The following is a 14230-nucleotide window of genomic DNA, read 5'->3' as shown; positions in this document are numbered from 1 at the left end:
ATATTTAGAGGAGGGTTCAAATGCCTCCATGTTTTTGTGCCTCCATCATGCCTCCATCTGTCTCCATCATTTTCAAAGTTCAAACAGTCGATCCGAACCGCTCAACCTAACCTCCATACTAAAATATGTTTGGAGACCAAATTTTATATTTTTAGGAATTTTTTTACTATTTTTTTAGATAGTTACAAAAATACTGTTTTTAGATGGTTCAGATTCACTGATTTTGTACCTATCTAAAAAAATAGTAAAAAATTTCCTAAAAATATAAAATTTGGTCTCCAAACATATTTTAGTATGGAGGTTAGGTTGAGCGGTTCGGATCGACTGTTTGAACTTTGAAAATGATGGAGAGAGATGGAGGCATGATGGAGGCACAAAAACATGGAGGCATTTGAATCCTCCTCATATATTTATATGCCTAGGATAGCTCAATTAGACAAAGAAAACTAATTATGCAGCAATAAGCGCTAGTATTGAGTACAGCTTATAAATATAGATGCAAACAATCTGTGTAAGAAAGCAATAAGCAATACAATTCAATTTACTCAAATCTTTCTTTGTACCAGAACTTTTTCCCACGAGATGTGTGCCTAATTATACAGCAAATAAGCATTTTAAATTTCTGAAAAAAAAAGAAGAACAACTTTGATGAAAGAATTCAATAAAAGAACATATTTATACTATAACATCGTAATAAGCTATGACATCTCAAAATACTGCATCTATAAAAGAATATATAGCGCTGTCAACTATGTAAAACGACTCATAACATGTTCAAAAGAATCAAAAAGCCTATTCCGATATTTATAAAATAATAAACGAATTTCCATTAGATCTCTGATTTCTCTAGAAAAGAACTGCCACCAAAAGAGCGCCAGTCAGTCCAATCAAGCTCACAACTGAGGTAGATGCACCAGATGCCGGTGCCTCAGCAGGGGGGCCAGAGATGGTAGGAGCAAAGGCGGCTGAGGTGGAGGGGCTGGTGGCAGGTGCCTCCGACGGAGTGGCGGCGACCGCCGGCGATGGTGGAGATGAAAGTGGGGCAAAACCGGCAGGTGCTGGTTCAGGTGCCAATTTGCGAGATGGTGATGGTACAGGGGCAGCGCCGGGGGCTTGGGCGGAGATGAGAGTGAGAGATGCGATGAGGAGAACGAAGATTGGGAGGTGGAGAGAAGAGATCGCCATTTCTAAGCTGCTTAAGAGGTCGAAGAGATTTAGAAATTAAGATAAACTGGGTTGATTTCTCTGTAAGAATACTGTTTCTGTTCGAGATGGAGAGTAGAATGGTACGTAGGTGTATATATAAGTTTGTAAAGGCGGTGGCGGGGATTATCAAATACACGCAAGTTAAATTAAGCAGACCACAATATTGACCGCTTCTTTTAGATCCGAATTCAGATTACAAAAAAATTAACCTGCGTTTTTATTTTTAAATAGAACATTACAGCAAAATGTGGATGGGTTACGGGCCTTAATTATTATCTGCGCCTTCATTATGATTTTTAATTGCAAAGAATTTGAACAGGTAAGAAGATTGGTGCAGCGGTGGAAAGGTCGCAAACCAGGCAGCCTTGATTTGGTCAGCCGGGTCACAAAATCAATGATGAATTATAATTGATTGCTAAATGCTGGTGCGGTAACCTGCTACTCGTTTTCAGGTTGTCATAACCGACCTTTCCAGTTCAACTGCATAAAGTCCGTTTATATTTTAAGAACCTATCGGCTATCGCCAGCTAGTTGACTCCGAAACTCAACTCACCGCGTATATTTTGCATTCACATTACCATAGTTACCTCAAAATTTGAGTTTGAAATTAGATATTCCTATTTATTTGGCACAGTGCATTTTATTTTCAGGAAAATTAGTTCAAATTCAGATCGGACGATTCGAATTCAAACTTAAAGTTTAATTTACTTCAGGCATCTAGATTTGGCTCTAAAAAAAGAAGATACAAAAATACGTATACTAATAATTATTCATGAGTCTGGTTAGTATAACATCAGTGTCATTTCAGCCTATATAACACCAACTCCAAAACCTATTGAATCGACTTCAAACAGCAAATTCAAACCGTTCAAACCGATCTACTTCATTAGTTGTATGTTTACATCAAAATTTATAATTTTTCCAATTTATTTAGTATCAAGTCAAGGGTAAGGCTAAGGTGCTATGGGTTGCATAGAGGGCTACGGTGCTACGGCTCAATATTCGAGTTTTCAAAATCCAAACGGTCGATCCGAACTGTTCATCTTGTTCTCCATATTAATATGTGTTTGGAGACCAAATTTTACATTTTTTGGAAATTTTTTACTATTTTTTTAGATAGGTAGAAAATCAAATATCTGAATGGTGTAGAATTTTTTAGATCAACTAATTTTCTATCTATCTAAAAAAATAGTAAAAAATTTCCAAAAAATGTAAAATTTGGTTTCCAAACACATATTAATATGGAGAACAAGATGAACTGTTCGGATCGATCGTTTGGATTTTGAAAACTTGAATATTGAGCCGTAGCACCGTAGCCCTCTATGCAACCCATAACACCTTAGCCTTACCCTCAAGTCAAGCGGTCAAATATATGAGTTTTTAGGTTAATTTTAATACGTTCATTTTTCAACATATTTTACCGCTTGATTTGATACTAAAATAACTCAAAAATATAAAAAAAATTGTATCTAAACGCTTCACTCATAAAGTAAATCGGTTTGAACGGTTTGGATTAGTCGTTTGAAGTCTATTCAATTGATTTTGAAGTTATTGTCATATGACATCGATGTTATACTAGTTAATTAGTCCGGCTAGTATAACATCAGTGTCATTTCAACCTATATAACACCAACTCCAAAACCTCTCGAATCGACTTCAAACGGTAAATCCAACCCGTTCAAACTGATATACTTCATTAGTTGTGTGTTTACATCAAAATTTATAATTTTTTGAATTTATTTAGTATCAAGTCAAGCGGTCAAATGTATGAGTTTTTAAGTTAATATACATTCATTTTTCAACATATTTTACCGTTTGATTTGATACTAAAATAACTCTAAAATATATATAAAAAATAATGTATCTAAATACATCACTCATAAAATAAATCGGTTTGAACGCATTAAAATTGTATATAAACCTGTAATAAAATTCATGTTTGAACGTATTCACGCATAGAAACCATGGTTCCTACGTTACAAAATTCACAAAATTGTATAATTTATAATCGGTGTATATTCACACATAAAGTAAATCGGTTTATATTCATATCTTACATGGTTCCTATGTGAGAGGTCATGAGTTCGAAACTCACAAAAAGAGAAATTTTCTATATTAATACATAGGAGTTTTTAATGTGTTGTATGACTTGACCTCCAACTCATGTTTTCAAAAAAAAAAAAATTATTCATACTAGTATCTACATCAGCACAAACAAATACTCCAAAAATTTAAAATACATATACGCATAATTATTTATATCCATATCTATATGTGCCAGTGTTATAAAATGTGGTTTCTATGCGGTATGCGCAGGGCCACCGCATACCGCATATACAGTATACGGCCGCATATGCGAATTTTTATGTGAATTTATATATGCGGATTTTAAAATAAGAATTCATATATATTTGAAAGCATAATCTCACAACAGGAATAAGAATACACATGTTTGTAGAACTATTTTATATCTATTATTCTCTAATATAAAAGCAACATACATATATAAGAATACACAACAGCAAGATCATATACGGTTCATATGCGGTTCATATGTGGATCATATGCGGTTCATATGCGGAACCGTATATTAGACTGCATATTAATTTTCTATGCGGTTCAGAACCACATACGCATATGCGGCCACATTTTATTTCATATGCGCATATACATATATCTGAAAAATTAAAATAATATATATTTACATATATTTATCTATATTTGTCACACCCCAAATCCACCGGGTCTGACAGCCTGCCGCGTGTATTTATCTAGTGTCACATATACACGCAAGGCAGTGGATCTTTTTATATGCATTACCAATATCCTCACTTGCTGCGTCCGTGTAATGAACCTGAAAATAATCGGGAGAGGGGGTGAGAATAAATTCTCAGTGCGAAATTTGCCACAGTTTAGACTATTGGACTTGCAATCAAACTCTATATTCAAAAATGAAACTCAAACAACAACAATGCAAACAGATATATAAGTAATCATAAATAACAGAATGCCACTACTCGACAACAATTTATCAACCTGAAACACAGTTCACGTAATTTCCAAGATGAATTTCAAACACAACACATATTTTGGCTTAACTCAACTCATTAGGGCTTGTAGCAATTACAGATGTTCTTTCGAGCTGAACCATTATCAAACCCACATCTGTAGGGTTACTGACACCTACAGATGGCCAACCGCTGGACCCTTTATCTGACACCCATCTGCAATCGCTTGGCTTAACTGTTTATTAAAGTCTGGTTTGAATCATATAAAGAAAATCCTCTCTGGAATCATTCCAATAGTCGTAATATTCAATTGACCTTTCAAATGCATTAACACGTAGGAGAATGCCACAGAGCCATAGACGTTACACATGTCACCCACGATTTCCAATCACATCTCATAACATCATCACCCTCCCTCGTCCCAACCGGTACTGGGAACATCGAGGGCCGTTCACCTAAGGCCATTAGGATCCTGGGAATCCAAGTCAGCACACAGCCCGACTTGGCAAATTCATTGGATCCAAGTGCTTAACTTCGTAAATCCATTCACATACATATCAAATCAAATCGTGGTGACTTTCAATCAAATCAGATCATAATAGATCGACACAACCTACAACCATACCAGCATGCAAATCACTCAAGTCACATCAATTCGAGTTTAATTTGATTGGGCTATGCAAATGCTATACACAATTCAATGATGCAATCAATGATATTCAACATGACAAACGAAAACACAGTTTAATTCCTGAAAATAAAGTATCAAACAAGTCCAAGAATCTCGCACCTGATTGACGAGCGTACCGCTTAATTTAAAGATCAGGCGTCTCGAATTGCCTCGCGGAATCTTGCTCGACTGAGCCTACACCTATATTATACATTTACTTAGTTTAGTTCAGTTACATTATCAAAACTTAAATTCCAAAAGCCGTCTTTTAATTCGTCAATTCTTTTATACCTTTCGGCTCATTTATAATCATTTAATTCAAGTCCAATTCCAAATTTACATATACACATCATGTCATATTCATTTCAATATTACAAGGCTTATGAAATTACAAGTCCAATTCACCTTATTTATCCAATTAAATATTCAAAGGCCCAATTTACTCAATTATTTCACTTTGGCCCATTTACGTATCAATTATTTTATTCTAATTCAATTTAATTAAAGGCCCATAATTTAGCAAAGGTTTACGCCTCTAATTAACAATTCACAATTTATTCCAAGTCCATTTATAACATTTCTAATGCATAGGCCTTATATTTTATAATTCATACCCCTTATTTTTTTATAAAAATTCCCAAGGCTTGTATTTTGCACAAAACAACTCTCAATTTAATTTATTTACATTTTTTTGGTCCCTGTCAAGTCAAGGGCTGGTACACACACAAAATCAGCACCAGGTCAGATCAGAACGGGCACCTTTTATTTACAACCTTCGTTTAATTAAAATTAGTATTACAACTAAAACTCAAATCAGATTTTTAAACTAAATCTCTATTTTTACAAATTATCGGCTCAGAAATAAAAGGTTAATATTCACTTTAAATAAATTATTATATCTCGTTTCTATAGTCAAGAGTTTTGGCATGTTCTAATTATAATTTCATTTGACCCAAGTCCCATATCCATTTATTCAAATTCACAGCCGAGCCCAACACAAAGGGCTCAATAATAATAATCCACCTATTCGGATTCATTGAGTTAGGCCTAATTCCATACCTTAACAATTTCTTACTTTTGCAATTATATCATTTTTCTTTAAACATTTGCAATTCGATCCTAGTCACATTTACTTACTTTAATCAATACCCTCTCAATATTATTAAAATTTGCCACAACCCCTCTATCTTAAATTTTGCATTTACCAGTATCAAAACAGAGTAGTACTAAAGCATTACAAGTCAACATAGCATTACACAACCTACGACAGAGGGGTCTCAAAGAAAATAATTCAAGCAATTCGATCGAGTCGGGAAAATCAACAACCAAACTCGATAATTAGCCAATTCAAGTTCTATGACATTAATCGATTCATCAAGACACACAAATCACGAATTTTAGAAATTAACCGAAAGAGAAAATGTCGAACGAAAGTGATCGGTTCCGAGAGTTTCGCCTCGCCTTGCGGCCAGCTCACTCGAGCACTAGAAATCACCATAGCACCCCAAGGCAGCACCAAGCCAACACCGAGGTAGCACACATCCTCAACCCTAGAAACTAGGGTTTCATGGGAGGGGAGGGGGGGCAGAAACCGAGAGAGAGAGGGGGCGGCTGTGGCTCTCACGAGCAGAGAGGAAGAGAGGAGAGATCAGAGGCGGGTCCGGTGGGGTTCGCCGGCGACGGGAGGGGGCGGAGCCGCTGGGGTTTGGGGCTTGGCCTAACAGAGGGGGGGGCGCTGGGGCTTGGCGTGGGTTTCACGCACAGACAGGGAGGGAGAGAAGTGAAAGAGAGAAGGGTTTTATTATTTGTACTGCTTTAAGATTCGTGCTGAACATATCTAAACGGTTTGAGATTTTCCAAAAAGTCACGCAAATATGAGATAAGTCAGATGGTGTGAATTCCATGGACCCGAAAATTTAATTAAATGTGATTAAGTCATCATTTTCAATTATATTCAAAAATCAAAGGAATGAATAAATTTCAGGATTCGTGCAAGATTAGATCAAAGGGTTATAAATTTCAGAAGTTATATGACTTGAGCGTTTTATCTAAGAATTACGTTTCTTTTATAAATTCGAATCGAAGGTTCATAATATTTCAGATGTTAAATTCTAAATTCCATATTCGAATAATTTGATCTCCTTTTTATATAATTATATATATTCGATTAAATCTCTAAACATCCTGAATGAACGAGTTTTATAATTTCTATAATTTATTTGTACGAATAATTTCGTATAATTATACACTTATTCAGAATTCAATTATCTATTTATTCACACGAATCTAATTAAATTAATTTCTTCTTTCCTAACAATTAAAAGGAATTTTTAACGGATTTTCTAAGTTTCTAATTTACCGAATAATTATAATTTTATTCCTAGAGCTATATTTTAGTTGATTTCTAAATCTCTAAATTTTATTATACATAATTTCATACATTATTTATATTACGAAATTTTTTTTTAGTTTCGTTTTAGTCAGTCAGAAAATTTCTGAACGATCGTTAAGTTATTTAAACTTTTTTTTTTTTTAAGCCAAATATTCGATTTAGAAATTTAATCATGTTTTTAATATTTCAGATTGTAACAATATTCGTATATATATCCGCTTTCTGAAATCAAAACATTATATGTATCTTTACATGTATCTAAATATTTAAATTCACAAAATTTTGAATATAAACTTGAATACGACAAAATAATATCCCATCTATTTTCACCCTTACAAAGATACAACGAAAACAGAGGCAAATACACTAAGAACTTATGGGATCAATTGACCCATCTAATTTTCAAATGTTTTGTGATTATACATATTTTACAATAAAATGCTACGGTTACTATAAAATTAACCTTTATTTCTAGTACAAAATTTTTATATAACTGATTCTTATTCAAATTTGACCTTCATATTTTGAAAGTCGGACTTTGCCATGAACTAACCAAAGTAGTATTGATGTATTATGGAGTCCATTCTTTATCGGAGTTCTGAGAAGAGAAGATCAGCGCTCTTGACAAATATCCGGAATTAACATATATAATTTGAGGTTTGAGTATAAGTTCTGTAACCCAAATATTTTTTAGCATACATATGGTAATTAATTCCTACGTCCTGCTGTTGAAATTATTTTTGTTAATTCGCGGTACCAGACGGTAGAAATTTTAAATCCATAATGTTCTTTATTAACATGGAACAAAATTTTAAATACACTCCTTGTATCTATAAATTATAGATACCGAATTTCAACCGCTCGGGCGGGATCATACTATGTTTGTGTAATACAATGCGGTACGGAGGAGGCTACAGACACCCACTTAATAAGCAAAAAATGTTAAATGATAATAATAGAAACTTAAAAATGTACGTGTTCTTATATATATATATATATATATATATATATAGATAGATAGAGAGAGGGGTTGGCTAATATCAGATCGATTGTTTCTGAGATTTCGTGTGACTAAGTCATTTTTTAATTTTGAAAGTCCAAAAAGTCGATTCAAATCATTAGATGCGATCTCTATATTAAAATGTGCTTGAAGACCAAATTTTACATATTTTTTGAATTTTTTTAATATTTATTAAGCCACTTTGAAAATCACTAATCTAACGGTGGCTTCTAATTTTTCTGTTTTATTAAGCTACCGTTTGATCGGCAATTTTCAAAGTGACTTAATAAATAGTAAAAAAATTCAGAAAAATGTAAAATTTGGTTTCCAAACATATTTTAATATAACGATCACATTTAACGGATTGGATCAAGTTTTTGGACTTTGAAAATTAAAAACGACTTAGTTGCACATGATCTCAGAAACAATCGATTTGATATTAGCCAACTCCTATCTCTGTATATAATATATATATATATATAGGGAGAGAGAGAGAGAGGTGTTTGGAGGAGCGCGTTTAGATCCAAGAATTTTGGCCAATAGAGCGCACCAAAAGTGTCTGTGGTTAAAATATGGCTGATCAATTTCGAGAACTATGAATTATGGAGGATGCCAGCCTCTGTAATTGGATGATGCTAGTTGTTGATTTATATTTATATTTTATATTTTTCTGTTTTTTCTAATGGATGTAATAGTTGCTGTAGAGGGTGTGATGTGCAGTATGTTTCGATGTACAGTATGTCGTGACGAGTAGTAGTATCGAGACTCGAGAGGTAGCAGTGGTAATTATTGTACTGAATTTTATTAATACAGTTTAGCTTGATAGTCTTTACTAAGTCATTTAAAAAAAACAAGAGGAATTGGCTAAGTTCAAAACGTTTTTTTTCTAAACAAACGACTCGATCTTTTAATTTTCAAAGTTCAAATTGTAGATCCAAACCGTTAGATCTTTAATCTATTTTAAATGTGCTTGGAGATCAAATTTTACTATTTTTTAAAATGTGCTTAGATGTTTATATTTTTTGAATCTTTTTTACTATTTATTAAGATTGTTTGACAATCGTTGCTTTCATTAAAATTTTACACCATTGAAAAACAACGGTTTTCAAATCATCTTAATAAATAGTAAAAAATTTCAAAAAATATAAAATTTGGTCTCCAAGCACATTTTAATATAAATTGAACATCTAACAGTTTGGATCGACTGTTTGAACTTTAAAAATTGGAAAACCGAATCGTTTGTTCCGAAAGCTAGGAACAAACATTTTGAGCTTAACCAACCTCTCTCTCTCTCTCTCTCTCTCTCTATATATATATATATATATATATATATATAAGGACAAGAGATGGGCTATGGTGCATTGCAATGCATAGGCACTCTTGTGCATTGGATCATAAATCACCAATTCAAAATCTAAATGATCGATCAAAACTGTTCATCTTGTTCTCCATATTAATATGTACTTGGAGACCAAATTTTACATTTTTTGAAATTTTTTTACTATTTATTAAGTCACTTTGAAAATTGCCGATCCAGTGATCCAGAAATTTTTATTGTTTTTTACTGTTCACCCAGATTTGCAGATTTTCAATAAATCTAAAAAAATAGTAAAAAAATTCCAAAAAATGTAAAAATTGGTCTCCAAGCACATATTAATATGGAGAACGAAATGAACGATTTGGATCGGTCATTTCAACTTTGAATCGATGATTTTTGATCCAATGCACAAGGGTGCCTATGCATTGCAATGCACCATAGCCCATCTCATAAGGACAATAGTGGAGTCATATATAAGAAAAAAAGATCAATTAACCTCTATTTATTTTGAAAAATTATCACTGTATCTTATTTTTTATATAATTTAGAGTAAAATGCTATGGTAATGTAAAATTAATTCTAATTTGCAGTATGAAAATTTTATATAACTGACTTATATTTACATTTAATTTCCCTAGCTTGAAAGTTTTGTTTTGTCACCTATGGGTTATTTGGATCTAAAAAAAGAGTAACTAACGTCATTATAAAATAAGGAAATTTGGAATATTAGATCTTCTTGGATTTGCCATAAATTGAGATATATACACATGCGAAGCTTTTATTATAAATTGTTGAGATTTTTCGGACTATTCAGAAAGTTTATACATCTGAAAGTTTTATTATAAACAGTTACCATCCTTACTATAAAAGTTCGGAAGGAACATCACATTTTACATTCTGAAATATTTATTTCTGAATTTTTTTTATTGTGTGAATTATATCTGATAAAAAACAAGGTACATTGAAGATCAATTTAGAAATTTGAGTACTCTCAAATTTCATAAAAATAATTATTCGTGGAATCATTTGTTTATCATATCCAACTTATATGCTTCAATGACTCTAAATAATTATTGAATTCATACGTAATTAAATTTAATGACAATATCTAAATTATTTAAATTTAATGACAACTTGTAAAGAAATCACTTTCTAATGGTTTCTATCGGCTCTTGTTTTCTCTTCTATAATAGTAATTGGTGATATGGCTACTAAAAGAAATTAAGTTAATTGTATGAGTGTAAAAGTTTAGAAATTAAAGTTAATTTAATTTCTATGTAGTACTTGACATGTATTTTTTTTTAAATGTATTCTTAATTTTACTGATGTAGAAACTCTTACACTTTTATGACCTTCTGTCAATTATTATTGAAATAAGTCGATAAAATCGCTAATTTAAAAACCTGTAGGGTATAACAGATTGACAATCGCTGCACCAGCAGGTCAAATCGGGTTGGGTTTGTATAGGTCATATCAAGTTAGTTAGGCTTTCAAAATTGTCTGATTACGAGTCTGATTGAGTCATTTAGGATCGGATTAGATTTCGGATCATCTACTTTTAGAACATATTAGGGTTTCAGATAGTTAGATCAGTTCGACTTTTACAAAACAACTTAAATTACTTCGGATCAGACGGTTCCTTTTCATTTTACAAAAATATCAAGTCAAAGTCGAATTTCGAATCTTCTAGCTTTGATCCAATTGACTTTTAAAAAAAAATATTGAATCGAATTGAATTCGAATCCGTTTGATTTCCCCAAAAAAAAATTGATCCGGATCCTTCCAGTTGGATCTGATTTTACACCTGTGACTTGGTCCAGTGGCCACGAAGCAAAATAGTTGGCGATTTCTTTGGGCCGAAAAAAAAAAAAAAAAAAAAGCGAACAGCGAACCGCGAACCGCAAACGGATCAAGTGACCCTCCTCATTCCTGTCGTCAAATAAATCGACTGGGAAAAAAACGGCTACAAGCGCGTCTAGTGTAAATTAAAGCGGGTTGAAATTAAGTTCTCCAGAACAGAGGATCATGTTCTGAGTTTTTACTTCTTCTTTTTTATAATGATTTCACTCGTTTTAAGTAGGCAAATCGTTCACGTCTCGCTCAGTGCATCTCGGATGAAACAGGCACGAATTTTGAAGCTATAAAAATTTGGTCAACCCTCTACATGAACGATATTTCTTACAGGATAGTTAGAAACTCTACTTTTTTAACTTAGCTTTGCATTTCTTTTAAAAAATAATTATCAGGCCATTTGTGTTACAATATAAGTACTGTACGTGTAATTAAATTGTAGTGTCTGATTAAAGATAGACAATCTTTATCCCTAATCCTGCAATGTAGAAGTGTAAAACCATCACAAGCAATATATTTATCTCAACACACAGCACTACTACGTAAACAGATTGGTACAAGAGTAATTAGCCGACTCCTGAAAATATTATACTAAAAAATATTGAGTATATATCGCCGTTTAAGGCGATTCTGGTCCTTTATGCGATGCTAGTCGTTTCAACTTTCAACTAATAAATCCATATGATCTCGCAAAATTTGCTTCAAAAAAAATGAAACAATGATAATAATAAAAGACCGGCCATTCAAAAAGCAAAAATAATTTTACAACAATTCATACTAGAATCACCGAGTATTCGTGAGAGTAAGAATTGACTATTGAGGAGAGTAAAAATTAACCAGTGTTGAGAATAAGCCAACACAAATTGTTATTTCGAAGAATATCGACGGAAGTATCCACGTATATACCAACTCTATTAAGCACTATTACCCTCAATGATACTTACATATTCTGGTATTATATCGACGGAAGTATCCACGAAAATACCAACTCTATTAAACACTTTCACTCTCACCGATACTCACATATTCTTGTATTATATCATAATTGTTACAAAAATTGTATTCACAATTTACTTTTGATTTTTCAAATTTCATTCTTTTGAAGACTTTCAAATCAAAACAATTTTCCTAGCAAATCTGTAGCTCTGTAATCGTTCAACTTTATTGACCATAGGAATACCAGACTCCAGAATAAACATCAAGTTCTTAAGGTTTAAACAAATTATGTCATTAATTTATGTTGACTTCAATAGTAACATTTGAGAACCCATTTTAGAGCATCTTTTTGCAATATACTATATATGCCCCTTCTATTTCTTTTTTAAAATTGAAGATATCTGTTTTCTTTTTAACGGTTACTGCATCTTATTAATGGATTTGGAATTGCAATTTATTTGATAACTCCAAAGTGAATAAGTTTGCTGAATTAAGAACGCTGGTCAACCGAATATTGAAGATATTTCGTATGTAAGTGATTTTTTGTTGTTTAAAGCATAGCGAATCAAAGTTGAAGAAATTTCAGTATTATCAATTATGTGATTACTGCAATCAGTGACAAGTGACAACAAATAAAGCAACACCAACAAAATAAAAGAAGAAAAAACCAACTGTGATAAAAGAACATTTCTATATTATAACATAAAATATTATAAGCTGTGATATCTCTAACAGTGTAGCTATAAAAGAATTCAACTATTTAAAACAAATCCTAACATCCTCAAAAGGAACAAAAAAACTATTCCGAAATTTAAAAAAATAATAAACGAATTTCCATTAAGACCTCTGATTTCTCTAGAAAGAAACAGCCACCAAAAGAGCGCCAGTCAGTCCAATCAAGCTCACAACTGAGGTAGATGCACCAGATGCCGGCGCCTCAGCAGGGGGGCTAGAGATTGTAGGAGCAGAGGCGGCTGAGGTGGAGGGGCTGGTGGCAGGTGCTTCTGACGGGGTGGCGGCGACCGGCGGCGATGGTGGAGATGAAATCGGAGCGAATCCAGCAGGTGTTGGTTCAGGTGCCAATTTGCGAGATGGTGATGGTACAGGGGCCGCGCCGGGAGCAGGAATTGGGGCAGCGCCAGGGGCTTGTGCGGAAATGAGAGTGAGAGATGCGACGAGGAGAACGAAGAACGGGAGGTGAAGAGAAGAGATCGCCATTTCTGAGCTTGCTTATCTGCTTGAGAGGTTGAAGAAATTTAAGAGATTAAGATGATCTGGGTTGATAACTAGTGTGTTTCTGTTCGAGTTGAAGGATTGAAGGAGCCAGTACAATGCTAGGTGTATATATAAGTTTGTAAAGGCGGTGGCAATCCGTGTCGTACCTTAACCTAAATTGGAAAATCTTTCTTATATAGCAAATTTATTAATTCACGAAACTAAACTTTTATTTACTTAATATTAATTTATGTTATTTTCTATTTTGAATTTTTGACGAAAATAATTAGTTCCATTAAAATTATAGTATATTAAACATAGAACAATGAAAATCTTTATTTTCAAAAACAATGCTTTTTACAAAGGAGATTGCAAGTTTAAAATCAAGATGGAGAATTTACTAATGAATATTACATAATTGAGTGGCTTGATTTACATTTACTAAAAAATAGCCTCTATTTTAACATAATGGAAATTTGAGATAATATGTTGTATGTTGAATTTAGTTTACAACTAGAACAATAAAAATCTCATAATTTTACAGATAATGGATATTACGTTTTGTTTAGACAAGTTTCGTACCATCTCGTATGAAATTTAAAACAAATTTTTTATACTATAATATAATAATAGA

The 14230-nt window shown here is 32.9% G+C and overlaps 2 protein-coding genes across 2 annotated transcripts; both read right to left on the bottom strand.

Moving 5' to 3' along the window:
* Window positions 1–699: 699 nt before the first annotated feature.
* On the bottom strand, window positions 700–1271 carry LOC144559152 (uncharacterized). The gene has a single exon (XM_078308131.1). The coding sequence runs from the start codon at window positions 1183–1185 to the stop codon at window positions 847–849; it is 339 nt and encodes a 112-aa protein (XP_078164257.1). The 5' UTR covers window positions 1186–1271; the 3' UTR covers window positions 700–846.
* LOC144559151 (uncharacterized) lies at window positions 700–13639 on the bottom strand. The gene is made up of 2 exons (XM_078308130.1): window positions 13182–13639; window positions 700–792 (listed from the first exon to the last, which is right to left on the bottom strand). The coding sequence occupies exon 1, from the start codon at window positions 13597–13599 to the stop codon at window positions 13237–13239; it is 363 nt and encodes a 120-aa protein (XP_078164256.1). The 5' UTR covers window positions 13600–13639; the 3' UTR covers window positions 700–792; window positions 13182–13236.
* Between the last annotated feature and the right edge of the window lie 591 nt (window positions 13640–14230).

This window comes from Carex rostrata, chromosome 9 (genome assembly GCF_964058835.1).
Source record: "Carex rostrata chromosome 9, lpCarRost1.2, whole genome shotgun sequence".
NCBI lineage: Eukaryota > Viridiplantae > Streptophyta > Magnoliopsida > Poales > Cyperaceae > Carex > Carex rostrata.
The sequence above is the reverse complement of the archived record's forward strand: the minus strand, read 5'-3'. Positions and strand labels throughout refer to the sequence as shown.